Here is a 13363-nt window from a genome sequence, read left to right as displayed (position 1 = left end):
GCGGTAAGCACATAGGAATAATATTGAAAATAGTATAAATTTTGTTAGAAAATGAACAACAGCAAAAACGTAAGAAATCATGTGCTGCATAACCATGCCGTTCGAATGGAATAAAGGAGTGTTTGGTTTTATAAGCAATGAACTTTCTTATAACAATGAACAGTGACTTTACGGTACTTCGACAATAAAGAAAGCTTCAAAAGTATAAAGTACAAATCCACAATATCGCATTTATATTTGATATATTGCATATCTAAAGTTTGTTATGTATTGCAAGATAAATTTGGTATTCGTTTTAAAAACATATTTTAAAACAATTTAATTAAATTACATTAATTGACATTTATGATATGATGAAAGTAGAAAAAAGTACAGTAAGTAAAATCAATTCACACAAGTATTTTTTTTCAAAACTATTCAAAAATGTATTGTTTTTATTTTTCTATTTATATTTACTTTATATTTTATATGTTATTTTACTTTACTTTCTTATAACACTAGTTTACAAGTAATTAAAAAAAAGGAATCGAAAATTATAATCAATTTTTTTCCTATGTGAGTAAGGGGTGGATATAATTAAAAGCTTTATTGAGCACTGAGGTGAGATCTTGAATTTGATTGTCCAGATCAACAGTGTTCCGTGGGGGATCGGAGGAAAGTCTTGACAACAGCTCACTTAACGCTGCTTTATATTTCGTCCAGTTTGTATTTCTCACATGTCTGAACGTTCTCTGGTTGTAGATGCTCGATTCATCTAGGGTTAATATAAATTCTAGAATCATGTGATCTAAGATAGAGTGCTGAGTGGACACTTTCCATTTATTAACCGATTTATGAAGCTTGGCAGTAGCAAAAGTGACATCTAATACCTCCTGCCTGTTTTTAATAATAAAAGTTTGCCATCATTACAAATAAAAAGATTGGTACTAAAAATAAAATCAAAAAGTAACTCACCTCTTTTGTTTGTATTTGAGCTGCCCCAAACCTCATAGTGAGCATTGGCATCGCAGCCTATAATAAGCTGTTGGAATTTATTATATATATTGTTACTATATATTCTTCGGCTTCTTACTGTTGCTAGGTTTTATTTTACACTGCCTGTATGTATACTACTCTGCTATCATATTTATAGTAACGAGTATTTGTTGTGCTAGCGATGTTGTAAAGTGCACATGGGTATTTGGTATGGCAACATAAGCTCCTCTACAAGTCACCTGGTGCCGCTTGTTAACCGTATCAGGATATTCGATGATAGTGCAGCGTGATCGTGTACCAAATATGCAGATACTGCCCATATTTGGTCCTAGGAGCCCTCAATACTTACTATTGCGAAAATAAAAGCGCATTAAATTTTTTATTAATCAATAAGCAGGACCTAGGCTTACCCTTATTTACCGCATATAATAAGTTGTAGTTATTTGTCCTGATGCCGCATACAAGATACTTATAAATTCATGGTTCTTGTATCAGGACCATCTCAACCTCATTGTTGCTGAGGCGTTGCAGCAGGCTGGGGAATGCAGCCCTGCTGTGATGCAGGTTAATTTGTGGTGTCCACATCTTCACTTAGGGTGTATTCATCGAAAAGATAGCGCATACCCATGCTCTTCTCTGATGTAGTTGAGGAAGCTGGTGTGGGAGCAGACACCAAAGTGTCCATACACACAAGTGATTCTTTTAAGGAAACCACAACAAATTTATAGAGGGGAAAATTTGTGACAAACAACACCAATTATAAAAACGCTTATAATTAACAGGTGGCAAAACTATATGATTCGGTACAATAAGCTTTGTTGGCCTTCATTGTTGGTTTACGTTATTGTCTAGGGTCACATTTTATTTGTACTTTGTTGAAAATTCCTGCAATATCCTTGGTCTCTTGTGACGGTGTTTTTTATTCTTAAGTTTCATTAGTTTAAGATTATAGTCGCCCCATTACTTAACACATTACATTTTCGATACTTATTGGATAAACATTGTACTATGATCTATTGCTGATATAATAATGATATAATAATTTATATTATGTTTACAAAATTTTTATTTTCAAAGTGGTATCCACCGATTGTTTCCAGTTGAATTTTTATTATGTTTCCGGAATTGTTATTTTCAAATGGGTACACATTATAATTATCTTTTTAAATTTGTGTTATTTATTTTTTTTGTCAGCCAGACCTTCCACTTAGGATACAATTTCTTTAAAATTTCTATTGCAAAACTTCTTTAAGAGTCTTTCGTCTACAACTCTTAAGATTACAAAAGGTAACTTCTGTCAAAAATACATCCTAAAAACCTATACGAAATTTACTGCTTTAAACACTTCTGCTTTAAAAACTGCTCCTACTTTTTAAAATCTTAGCTCATTTTATATACCTAAACTTGATGCAATGCCTAACGTATGACCTTGAAATTGCCCCAATTACCTCAATAGTTTAACAAAAGGATATCATAATTTAATTCGCCAAATTCACAAAGTTGTCATTTATTGAAAAATACTCTACATATTCTTGCAGTTCTTTTGTATTCAATTTTTTTAGTCATTTACATAATGGCACCAATTATTAACCATACTATACCAAAAATCAGCATTTCTTATCAGAGTGATGTTTTGGCTTCAGCTAACATGTGCCAAGTTGCCAATAGCCTTACCTATTTTTAGGAAAATGTACGATCAACTAATGTTGTACACAAATGAAAATATTATATTTTTTAAGTCACATTTTTTCAGAATCACGGATAATTGAAAATTATTAGAGTTAAAAATTATCATATAAAAAATAATTAACTCACAACATTGGTATATGCTGGTTTAATGAACTCACAACAATGTTTCATTATTAAACCAGAGATAATACAATAGTAATAAACTACATCACTTATTATGTAATTTCTTTAATTTTACGTTAATAACTTTTTTATACGCAAACACGACATTGCGTGTCTAAACTTTCGAGTTCGATTCACGTTGCTGAGATGTCACTCAGCTCAAGGCGACCCCTCACCGTCAGCAATTGACAGCAGGACACGTTTTCCAAGAAGGAGTTTAATGTTTTTGTATGCCTTCAACTGATAACTAAATACGTAAACACGTAATACGTAATTGTTAAATACGTAAACAAAAATCAGCTGTTCTAAATATTTTCAAGACTTATATGGCGTTTACATTGGCCGAAAATGGCTAATTTTGAATGAGCCATTTGAAAGTGTTTACATTCGTTCTATTTCATTTGTTCTCATTTCAAACAGCTGATTTTTCAATTTGTTTGTTGATTTGATTTTTGGCCTGTGCCAAAAAAATATTGCATGAAGGTTAAATATGCTTTCAAACCTTACAATATAAACTTAAAACATATTTTTAAACTTCGATTAATTACCTTTTGGGAAGTAGAAGTTCTAAAAAGAGGTGCATCGCTTTCAAGAAAATACAACCACCAAACATTTGTTTACCTTTTTTTGTGAATATGTCAAAAACCGCTTTCTCAAACTGCCAAAAAGCTTTTATTTAGGGTATGTTTAATGGATTCCTTTGCATTTGGAACATATGTGGAATGCATTCGAACGTCTTTCATACAGAATGTGAGAAAATTGCTCATTTTCGCGCTTGAAATTTTATATGCAAGAATGAGCCATTCGCTACTCATTTTCGATTTTTGACCAAAATGAGCCATTTTCGGCCAATGTAAACGCCATATAATATGCACAAAGTGTGTTCATGATTATTTGAGTTTGAACGATGCACATTCACAGACTTGAATTGTAGAGCTAACATATTTCTTATTCATTTTAGAAATGTTTGGTGATTTTTGACTTCTCTAAGGCCCACAAGCAATGGTTACGAAGTATAATCAGAATTAAAAATTCAAGAAGCTGGATTAGATGTTCATTACAGGGCCCATTAAACCACTGAAGTGTTTTTTCTTGCACATTTCTATTATTAAATTTTTAATGCCAATTGCATCTGGCTTATTTTTGAATACGTGTTTAGAAACCTCGACATGTTTACAAGAAACATCGAAAAAACTTTGTGATGGCACAAACAGGTTACCGAAATTTGAAAGAGAATTATAATTTTTATAGTAAATGAAAAGCTCACTTGGAGCAGTCAAAAATACAACGCTTTTTTTTATGTTTATATTGCAAGCTTCACAATTTAGTTTTGGAAGTATTTTTTTAACTACGTACCGTATTGTATATCTTAAAGACAATAAATCAATATTTATATACTTTGAATTAGAAAATGCATCTGATATAATGCAATTTTCGATGTCATTTCGCTTTAGATCAGAGTAGGCTTCTACTGCACAGTTACTAGATACGCTAGAGTTACTTTCATCGAGTTCTATCAAAGATGAAGAAGGCACATCATCAAGGCACTTGTTATCATTATCCTCACTTATTTCACAATTGGTCACATAACTTAACTGAATGATTTTGCAAGTGATAATATTCGCTAAAATATTATTCAATTCACTTGCTGTGGGGTTTGAGTTATTGTCACCTTTTTGACGACGAACTGCGAAAGTATTTTCAAGACTATCTTTATTTAAACGCTTTGTCATTAAAAAATAAATTTCAGTTGAGGATTTTAAAATGTCATCTGCTAATAACAAGGTAGCTTGTAAACTGAGTTGCACTCCTTCCAAAAAAAAAACACTTTCTTTGAATTTTCCTGTTTAATATAATTTAGGAAGTATTTAATAAAATTGAAACTTTCATGAAACTTTTAAAATAAAAAGAATGATAAATGATTATGATAAATACCAGTAAACAATGAAAATTAAAAACAAAACCATAATAAAAGAAGGATAAATGGGGTGGTCCATAGCGCAACAAGAACAAGTAGTTTGCACTTATATTGTCATAGTTGTCATCGTAAGCAATATTTATAATATAATAAATGTCCTTATATTATTACTTACTGAATTTTTTGTTAAAATTTATGAGGTTTACTGAATGTATTTTGTACAATTATTTAATTATTTCTGAGATTTGAAATAGATACAAAACAGAGACTGGGAAAAACAAATTTTTGTGAACCTTTAACATTTAGCTATTAGGGGAAAAATTTTATGGAAAAAATTGGATACATTTTTGGGTATCGCAAATTGTAGTGAAAAAAGCTATAAAAATATGGAGGAATTTTGCTAATTTTCACTTTTAAAATTTTACTGTTTTTAAAATTAAAATATGTTTTTATTTAAATATAGTAAAAATATCCTAAGCTCTAAAAAATATAAAAAATGATAATTTTTCAATTAGTAGAGAAAAAATTATAAGGGTTTGAATTTCGCCAATAACTTACAATAATTTACAGAATATGCAGTATTGTTTCCTTTTATACTTGAAAATAGAAATTTGAAGTTGAACTTGAAAATAGAAATTCGGTTTTACAGAAAATTCTACAATGAATGAAATAAAATTGATTGTAAATAAAAAATTAGTTTCTTGGTATTTTGGCAGACATTTATTGCTTTGATATTTTCATAAGTTGCTCTTCTTGATTTCTCAGTTGTTAAATGCACCTTTCTACATAAAAATACCAACAACTGTTGTTCAGAGGGCACAAAAGCAATACACATTTCTTTAAAACTCATTAAGTACGAAATGCTTGAACACTCCAAACTCAAATATAACTCAAACATGATTTCTCCGATTTCTGCGACCGATTTTTGTGAAATTGTCCTTACTTTATTTTTAAGATTTTTTGAGTGATGCACACTCTATGTTTATATACTCCTTGCTCCAACGCAAACAACAAACTACTCTTTTTGGAAAGCCACCAAACTCAAGAAAAAGCCCGTTACATAAAAAGCACCCCTCCAACTCCTAGATGGAAACTGGGCTAATCGCGATGAAGAAAAGGGTACTGCTTTTGCAGATCACCTTATCTCTATATGTATTTACCCCAAACTCTGCTTTAACAAAACTAGACCCTTGGTCTTCTCTCACACAAAACGGCAATATCACAATTTCCTTAACTAAAAAACGACTAAAAAACGAAATCAAAAATTTAAATAACAAAAAAGCACCGGGCTACGACCTAATAACTGCGAAAATGTTGAAAGATTTCCCACAAATCGCCAAAGATCAACTAATTTTCATTTATAACACTATTCTAAGGACTGCGTATTTTCCAAACGACTGGAAACTATCCAAAATCATGATGATACCCAAGCCCGGAAAAGACCCCGCTCAAGTCATCTCTTATCGACCCATAAGTCTACTCCCAATTCTCTCAAAACTATTCCAAAAACTTTTTATACAACAGCTGATGCCCTACATAAATAATAAAGAATAATACCTAACCACCAATTTGGGTTTAGATAAAAGCAGAACACAATTGAACAAGTACACATAGTACGAGTACGAGCATAGTACGAGTTATTAAGGAAACATTTGAGAAGAGGCAGTATTGTTCAGGCGTCTTTCCAGACATAACTCAAGCCTTTGGCAAAGTTTGGCACGAAGGATTGTTTTGGAAACTTGAAAAACATTTACTATACAATATATCCTCAGTTATCAAAAACTACCTCTCAAATAGAAGATTTGTTATAAAACAAAATTCTTTTGTCTCCAATGCATTCCCCATTTTGGCCGGTGCACCCCAAGGTAGTGTACTGGGCCCCTAGCTCTGCCTAATTTTCACAGCAGATATGCCAACCAGCGGCTGTATAACAACATCAACATTTGCGGACGACACTGCTATCTTCAGCCATTGCGAAGATCCATACACAGCCACAAAATCTGTTCAAGATCACCTCTACAAAAATGGCTGGAGAATAAAAGTTAACGAATCGAGAAGTGCACACATAACTTTCACTCTACGACGAGATACCTGCCCTGCACTTCGTATTAATGGGAAAGTAATACTCCAATGCAATGACACAGAATACTTAGGAATGCACCTCGAATGAAGGCTTACTTGGAAAAAGCATGTAGAAACCAAAGTAACCTAATGATAACTGAAGCAAAAAGAACTAAACTGGCTGATAAACAAAAATTCTAAACTTAATCTCACCCATAAAGTGCAACTTTACAATACAATGATAAAACCCATATGAATCTACGGAATTGAACTCTGGAGCTCTACTTCTCCATTAAACATTGAAAAAATTCTAAGAGCTCACTCAAAAATCTTCTGGCCAATAGTCGGTGCCCCTTGATATATAAAAAACGCAAATATTCATAGCGATCTTCGAATTAACACAGTCACAAATGAAATCGACAGCAACACACAAACTTATCCAAAGTTCTGGAACCCAGCGACTAATCAAGAATAATGCCCGTCATGGAAACGAAATGGGACGAAGCTTTGGATAAGGACAATTATTTATCTATTTTTGTTTTTGTTTTCTATTTTAATACAGCAATTAGCAACGCCAACTTATTGTTAGTTCTAAGTTTATTTTTAAAAGATTTGTAGGGTTATCCTACTTAATTTAATTTTTTATTTATTTATTTATTTATTTAAGCAAGAAATAATTATTCAATTTTGTGTGTTGAAATTACACGTGTCTGTTGTTTTATTCTTCGTTTTCCCCAAACCTAAAAAGAATAACAACCTTATTTTTACTAAATAAAAATATTATTAGTTTTTTAAAAATTTTCTTTTATGGCCAACTCATCTTATTTTCAATAATTGACTTGTCCGTGTTTGTATGACCAACCCATATCATTTTAAACATTAATGTGAATATGCAACCGCCACATCACTCCCCTGGCAGTGACTGAGTCATGTGCGATGTCACGTTAAGTCAAATTTAACATATCTTCTTGGGACCTGCACTAATCGTCCCTTTCGTGTTACATTACTAGGTTTGGTATCCATTTGAGTATCTGCCATATTTTCTGTACGTGATGGGCTTACGCCTTCATTGTCACTTGATAAAAATGCTGCCTTTACCCGATCAACACTCACCCGCACCGGTTGAGTGCGGGTGAACTAACGTGGACTAGTTCGAATATGTTTGGCACCAATGAGTTTCGCTAATTCATTAAACAGTGCTGACTCGAACTGTCTTCCTTGATCTGTTATGATTTGTTTCGGAACGCCAAAGTGTATGATCCAACCATTGATGAGCGCTGTGGCCGTGCTGGCATGTATATCCTCGATAGGGACTACCGCTGGCCGTCTGGTAAACCGATCGATACATGTAAGGCAATATAGGTAACCGTTTGACGATGGTAGAGGCCCAATGAGGTCAATGTAGATTACAGCAGACCGCTCACTTGGTACGTTAAAATTCAAAATTGCTGATCTATTATGTTGCGTGACTTTTGCTCGTTGGCACGGAAGACATAATTTAACTCGCTCCGCAATGTCTTTAGCCATACCCGGCCATACGAAACGTTCGATAACAAACGTTCGTCTATGTTATCGGATGCGATGCAAATATCATCAATATAACATATGGCAAACTTAAACGCGAAAAGAACTTGGTCCATGAACCTTTGAAATGATTGTGCTGCATTACAAAGTCCAAAAGTCATCACATTAAATTCGTATAGGCCGAAAGGTGTAATTATTGCTGTTTTTCTCTATCCTCTTCAGCAGCCGGTATATTAAAGTACGCCTTTTCTAAATCCAATGTTGTGAAAATGCGTTTTCCATTTAGTGAATGCGTGAAATCTTGGACATTAAGTCGACGATAATCGCCACAAGGTCTCCACAAGTCATTTCCTTTTTGCACTATATTTTGTGGACTCAAACTCCTGCTTGGCTGCTTGCAGTTTTTGCGGATTTAGCCGCCGTGCACACGAAAAAATAGGCTGATCAGTGGTGATAATCTCAGCTCCATTCGAGCTGAGTTTTTTGCAGCACTGTAAGATTTTTATCTAACTTGATTTGACACACAGCCAGAATACCAAAAAAACTTACAGCTCCAAGCAAAAGTTCAACTCGCTTATATTTGAAAAAGTTCTCATTGACGCGGTGTATATTTAGTGGAACTTTCTATGATGATACGTCGACTTCTTAACTTGGTTGATAGGTGATGTGGGAAGTTATACAAAAGTTCCAGATTCGAGTGGCGAGATTTACTTAATGTAACCATCTGATGCTTTATATTGATTAATGAACTTACAATATGCAGATGTTGTTTATATTTCGATAGAATAAGCTTCTTTGAGAACTTCTCAGTTTTAAAGTTGGATAAGATCTTCACTAAAATCAGTGCAGAGGCCAGAATGGTTTGTTCAATCGTCGACATATCAAGATTGGAATGGCTGGCAACGTTATCATTGGATATAACAGTATGTTCTGTATATTATGATGATCCTGCACCAGGGTTGTTAAAATGCTGACGTAACGATAAGCAATTTATGCAGAGTTTTGTTTCCTTCACCTTTTCAAACCTCTGAATCACCTCCAATGCCATTATGCGAGAACAATTCTGTTTCAGGTTTTCGGTGCTTTTTTTTTTTTGTGGTGAGGAGGTGGAATGCTTTATGCACCGTCAAACCGACCGTCATCGGAATGGTGCGGAATGGAATGAAGTATACGGACTAAAACACCCCCTCTTCAACTAGGCTTATTCTCTCTCGGAACCGCTTTCGCATTACTTCGAGGAGGGAATATGTTGATATTTCAAGCCATGTTCTCTTGATTTTCGATCTGCGTCCAGACCACCACTTTTCACCGCTTTTTGTTGGTGTCCACTCTATTTATTATATTTCTTATTCTAGTTTCTAGTTCTCCTTTTTAGATCTAATTTCTTCGTTTCCGAACTTGAATCACATATGACTCTATTGTTCGCCAACTCTCTGAGTTCGCTTTCATCTTTTCCACTATGTTTTCGGGACTTATATGTCCAATTTGCGCTATTATCTCTTCTCTATTTGTGAGCCATCTGTTACAGTAAAAGAAGGTGTGCTGTGCGTCGTCACAGTCCCCATCACCATAAATGCAGTCGGGCAAATCCATTTTTCCCATGCGGTACAGGTACTTACAAAAGTATCCATGTCCGGTCAGCATCTGAGTGAGATAGTAATTTGTGTCTCCCGATTTCCGTTTGAGCCAAGTGGTTATATTTGGTATCAATCTAGCTGTCCATCTTCGTTTAGTGCTATTGTTCCATCTTTGTTGCCACATTTCGATGGTTTGGTCCTGATCTTCTCTTGCCATTTGTTGAGTATAATCGCCGTTTGTTTTCCTGTTGTATACTCTTTGGCGCTCCTTTGCTTGAAGATCTATTGGAGTTACACCTGCTATTACAAAAACCGCTTCCGCCGAGACAGTGCAATACGCTGATGTGATACGTAGAGCCGCCCTTCCATGCACTATGCGCTATTCTATGCGCTATTATTTCTGTACGATCACACCAAATGTATGATCACACGCTGAATCAAAGGTTGAAATCAACTGTTTGCAAGTACTGAACTCTTAAATCCAGTACTTATGTTGACTTATTTGAACACGAGAATCACTGAGCACTTGAACCCAGTGATTTGAAGATTGTCCTAAATTATCCTGATTACTGAACACTTGAATCCAGTAGTCAGGTGCTTATATGGTGTAAATTTAGCACTTGAACCAAATCTACAAGCTATTAGAACGAACAAAAAAGAATCGATAACGAATGTGGCTTCGCATCAATTGAATTGTCAAAAATTCAATTATGCCTTTTATTTAAAATTGATAATTAATTTACAACAAATAAATTAACTAAAATAACCTTGACAATGCATGCCAAACAATGAACTTATTGCAAACTGCAAGAGTGCATTTTCTTGCAGACGAAATTTGACGCTTTTGTTTTCATGTGCCAACAGAAGCATATGACGTATTTTGGGCATTGCATTGACAACGTTATTTTTTACACCAAATATATTTAACACAATTATTACAATACAAATAAAAATAACAAATTATTCATACAAAATTAATAACAACAAAATATTCATATATAATAATATAATATAATATAAACAAATATTCAACATTCTCCCCCGCGTTGAACAACCGTTCAACAATATGAGCCTCTAGCTGTCAGGTAGTCAGTCCGACTATATGTTGATAACGAATTCTCGTGACTGTCGACGTGGCATGGGTATAGGTGTTGTGCAGGTGGCTTCTTCATCGGATGGAATTTCAACATGTTTTTTCTGCAATTTCTTCTTCATCATGATTATGATTAATATCAGCCCTATAACGAGTGCAGCGTAAGCTATGGTGAAGCTGTGGTACTTGTGTGACTGAAATTGATTTGGAAGATCATTTATCTGGTATGACTGTAACACCTTCTGCAATACTGTGAGTTCTTTAAGCTGTTGATCGTATTGGTTGTTGCGTACCGTTGATAGTGTACTGTTGCCGCTGTAAGCATCTGATGTCTTCATAGGGGGTTGTAGCCTTAATTCGGAGATTGTACCAAGACTACTGTATGAATATCTTGACGTGCATGCAATTATTTGTTGTCCTTGTACGGAAACAAAGTTGTGTTTAAGCACGCAGTCTGGATCGATCGTCAATAAACCTGAACCTTTTAGATTTAGTGGTATGATTTCCTTATTACATACTGCAGTTGCTCGTGAAGATGTTGATGTCGCATAAATCCATTGATTTTTGTGATTCAATGGAATCCAGGTCAGCTTGTTGATAGTGTGTTTCAACCGACAGTTTGGTATTGTGTTGTTGTTGAATAGGTTGACCTCACATGCACATACTTCGGAACCAAAATTGTATCGTATGCGGACGTTGGTGCAAAGAAATTCCTCTTCCTTAATGGTCTCACAAAGACTTAATTCGGATTTTATAAGAGGAAAATATTGATCATGCTGCGTATTAATAGCCAAAATAGAACTGCAGGAGTCAATTACCGTCATGGAGTCATTTACCCAGTTCGGGATTGGAATTAGCTGAAACAATTCAAATCGTTCATGTTCAATCAAGGGTAGTGTTATACTAAAAACTGCATGCTGCTGTGTGATTCCACCTTTAACCTTCATTAGTCTGTAAAGGGATATTAACTCATCTTCTGGCATCGGTAATTCTAAAGATGGTGATAAATGAAGTTTGATTTGATTAAATTCCTTTTGTAATTGTGTTGGTGTCAATAACAATGGATTCACTTTTCCATGATGAGTATCAGTTAGAGCATCTATAATAGTAGATTGTATCTTCTGTAGATTATGTGCTACCAGTGTTAATTGAATGGCTCCTGCATTGAAAACTTGATTGAGCCGTAATTGATTTACCTCTCTATTTTTATCTTTTATTGAATTTATCAATGCCTTTATTTCATTGTCAATGTGGTCAAAACCTTCTTGAACTGCTATTTTATCTTTCTTCATTATGTTGATTGTTGAATCGACAACTGATGTCTGATTCTTAAATAGCGTCAATAATTGTATTTAATTTTGTTTCACTTCTGTAATTATATTTGACATTCCTTTGGCATATTCTGAGTCTAATACTCCAAACAGTGAATGTGCAATATTGCCTACAAGATCAATTGCTCCTCTTTTGAAACGATGATCATGAAGTAATTTATCATCGAGTTGTAGTTCGGATTCAATATGTTTAAAGTGATTAACTGTATTCGCACATGATGCGTTTGGTTTCATTTGTTGACAAGCTTGATGTAGCGACATTATTCCTGTGTTTAGAGCTGCTGCTTCCGTCCAATAAAGACTTAAATCATAATAAACTAGTAGATTCCATTCAGTGGTTGATATGGCAGTTGTGCCCAGATTTTCAAAGTGAATACCCAATTTTGTACCAAACCTTTTATTGTCAATTGGAGATCCTATTACTATTGGCAATATCAGTAATAATGTAAGTAATACAGAACAGTACAAATTGGTCGGCAGTTTTCTACGTTTTGTCTTGGGCTCTTCATACGACTCTTTTCTATTTTTCATAATTAACTTGTCAGGAGGTACTTCGTGATCAGCTTCAGCCATTGTTGGTTGATCATCTGTATTTACAGGCAGTATAGCTAATCGATGAATTGGGCGTTTAAAAATGCCTGCCGATGTTTTAACATCAGCTACTCGGATATGTCCATCTGTACCCTTGTACACATGTACAATTCGTCCCAAGGGCCACTGCATCACTGGGACGTTATCTTCTTTGATTATAACCATGTCTTCTAACTGTATGTTGGCAGATTGTGTTTTCCTTTGGTACTGCAGGCAGAGATTATTGCTTCTTGTCCTTCATTAGAATAAATGCTTTCTTCTAATTCTGCTAACTGGTTTTTGGCGCCTACGAAGTTTGTTGCGTTATCACTGTAAATATTCAAACAACGCCCTCGTCGACTTATAAATCGTTTTAATGCTCCAATGAAAGCATTTGTTGATAAGTCGGGCACTAACTCGAGATGTACCGCCTATGTAGAAAAGCAACAAAAGACAGCAATAT

The 13363-nt window shown here is 34.4% G+C and overlaps 1 protein-coding gene across 1 annotated transcript; it reads right to left on the bottom strand.

Annotated features, from left to right (window-relative positions):
- Positions 1 to 11004: 11004 nt before the first annotated feature.
- LOC119688882 lies at positions 11005 to 13086 on the bottom strand. The gene is made up of 2 exons (XM_038103549.1): positions 12367 to 13086; positions 11005 to 12321 (listed from the first exon to the last, which is right to left on the bottom strand). Exons 1-2 carry the CDS (start codon positions 13084 to 13086, stop codon positions 11005 to 11007), a joined length of 2037 nt encoding a protein of 678 aa, XP_037959477.1.
- Between the last annotated feature and the right edge of the window lie 277 nt (positions 13087 to 13363).

Source organism: Teleopsis dalmanni, chromosome 1, assembly GCF_002237135.1.
Source record: "Teleopsis dalmanni isolate 2A chromosome 1, ASM223713v2, whole genome shotgun sequence".
In the NCBI taxonomy this organism is placed as follows: domain Eukaryota; kingdom Metazoa; phylum Arthropoda; class Insecta; order Diptera; family Diopsidae; genus Teleopsis; species Teleopsis dalmanni.
Note: the sequence above shows the minus strand (reverse complement) of the source record. Positions and strands in the feature narration are given on the sequence as shown.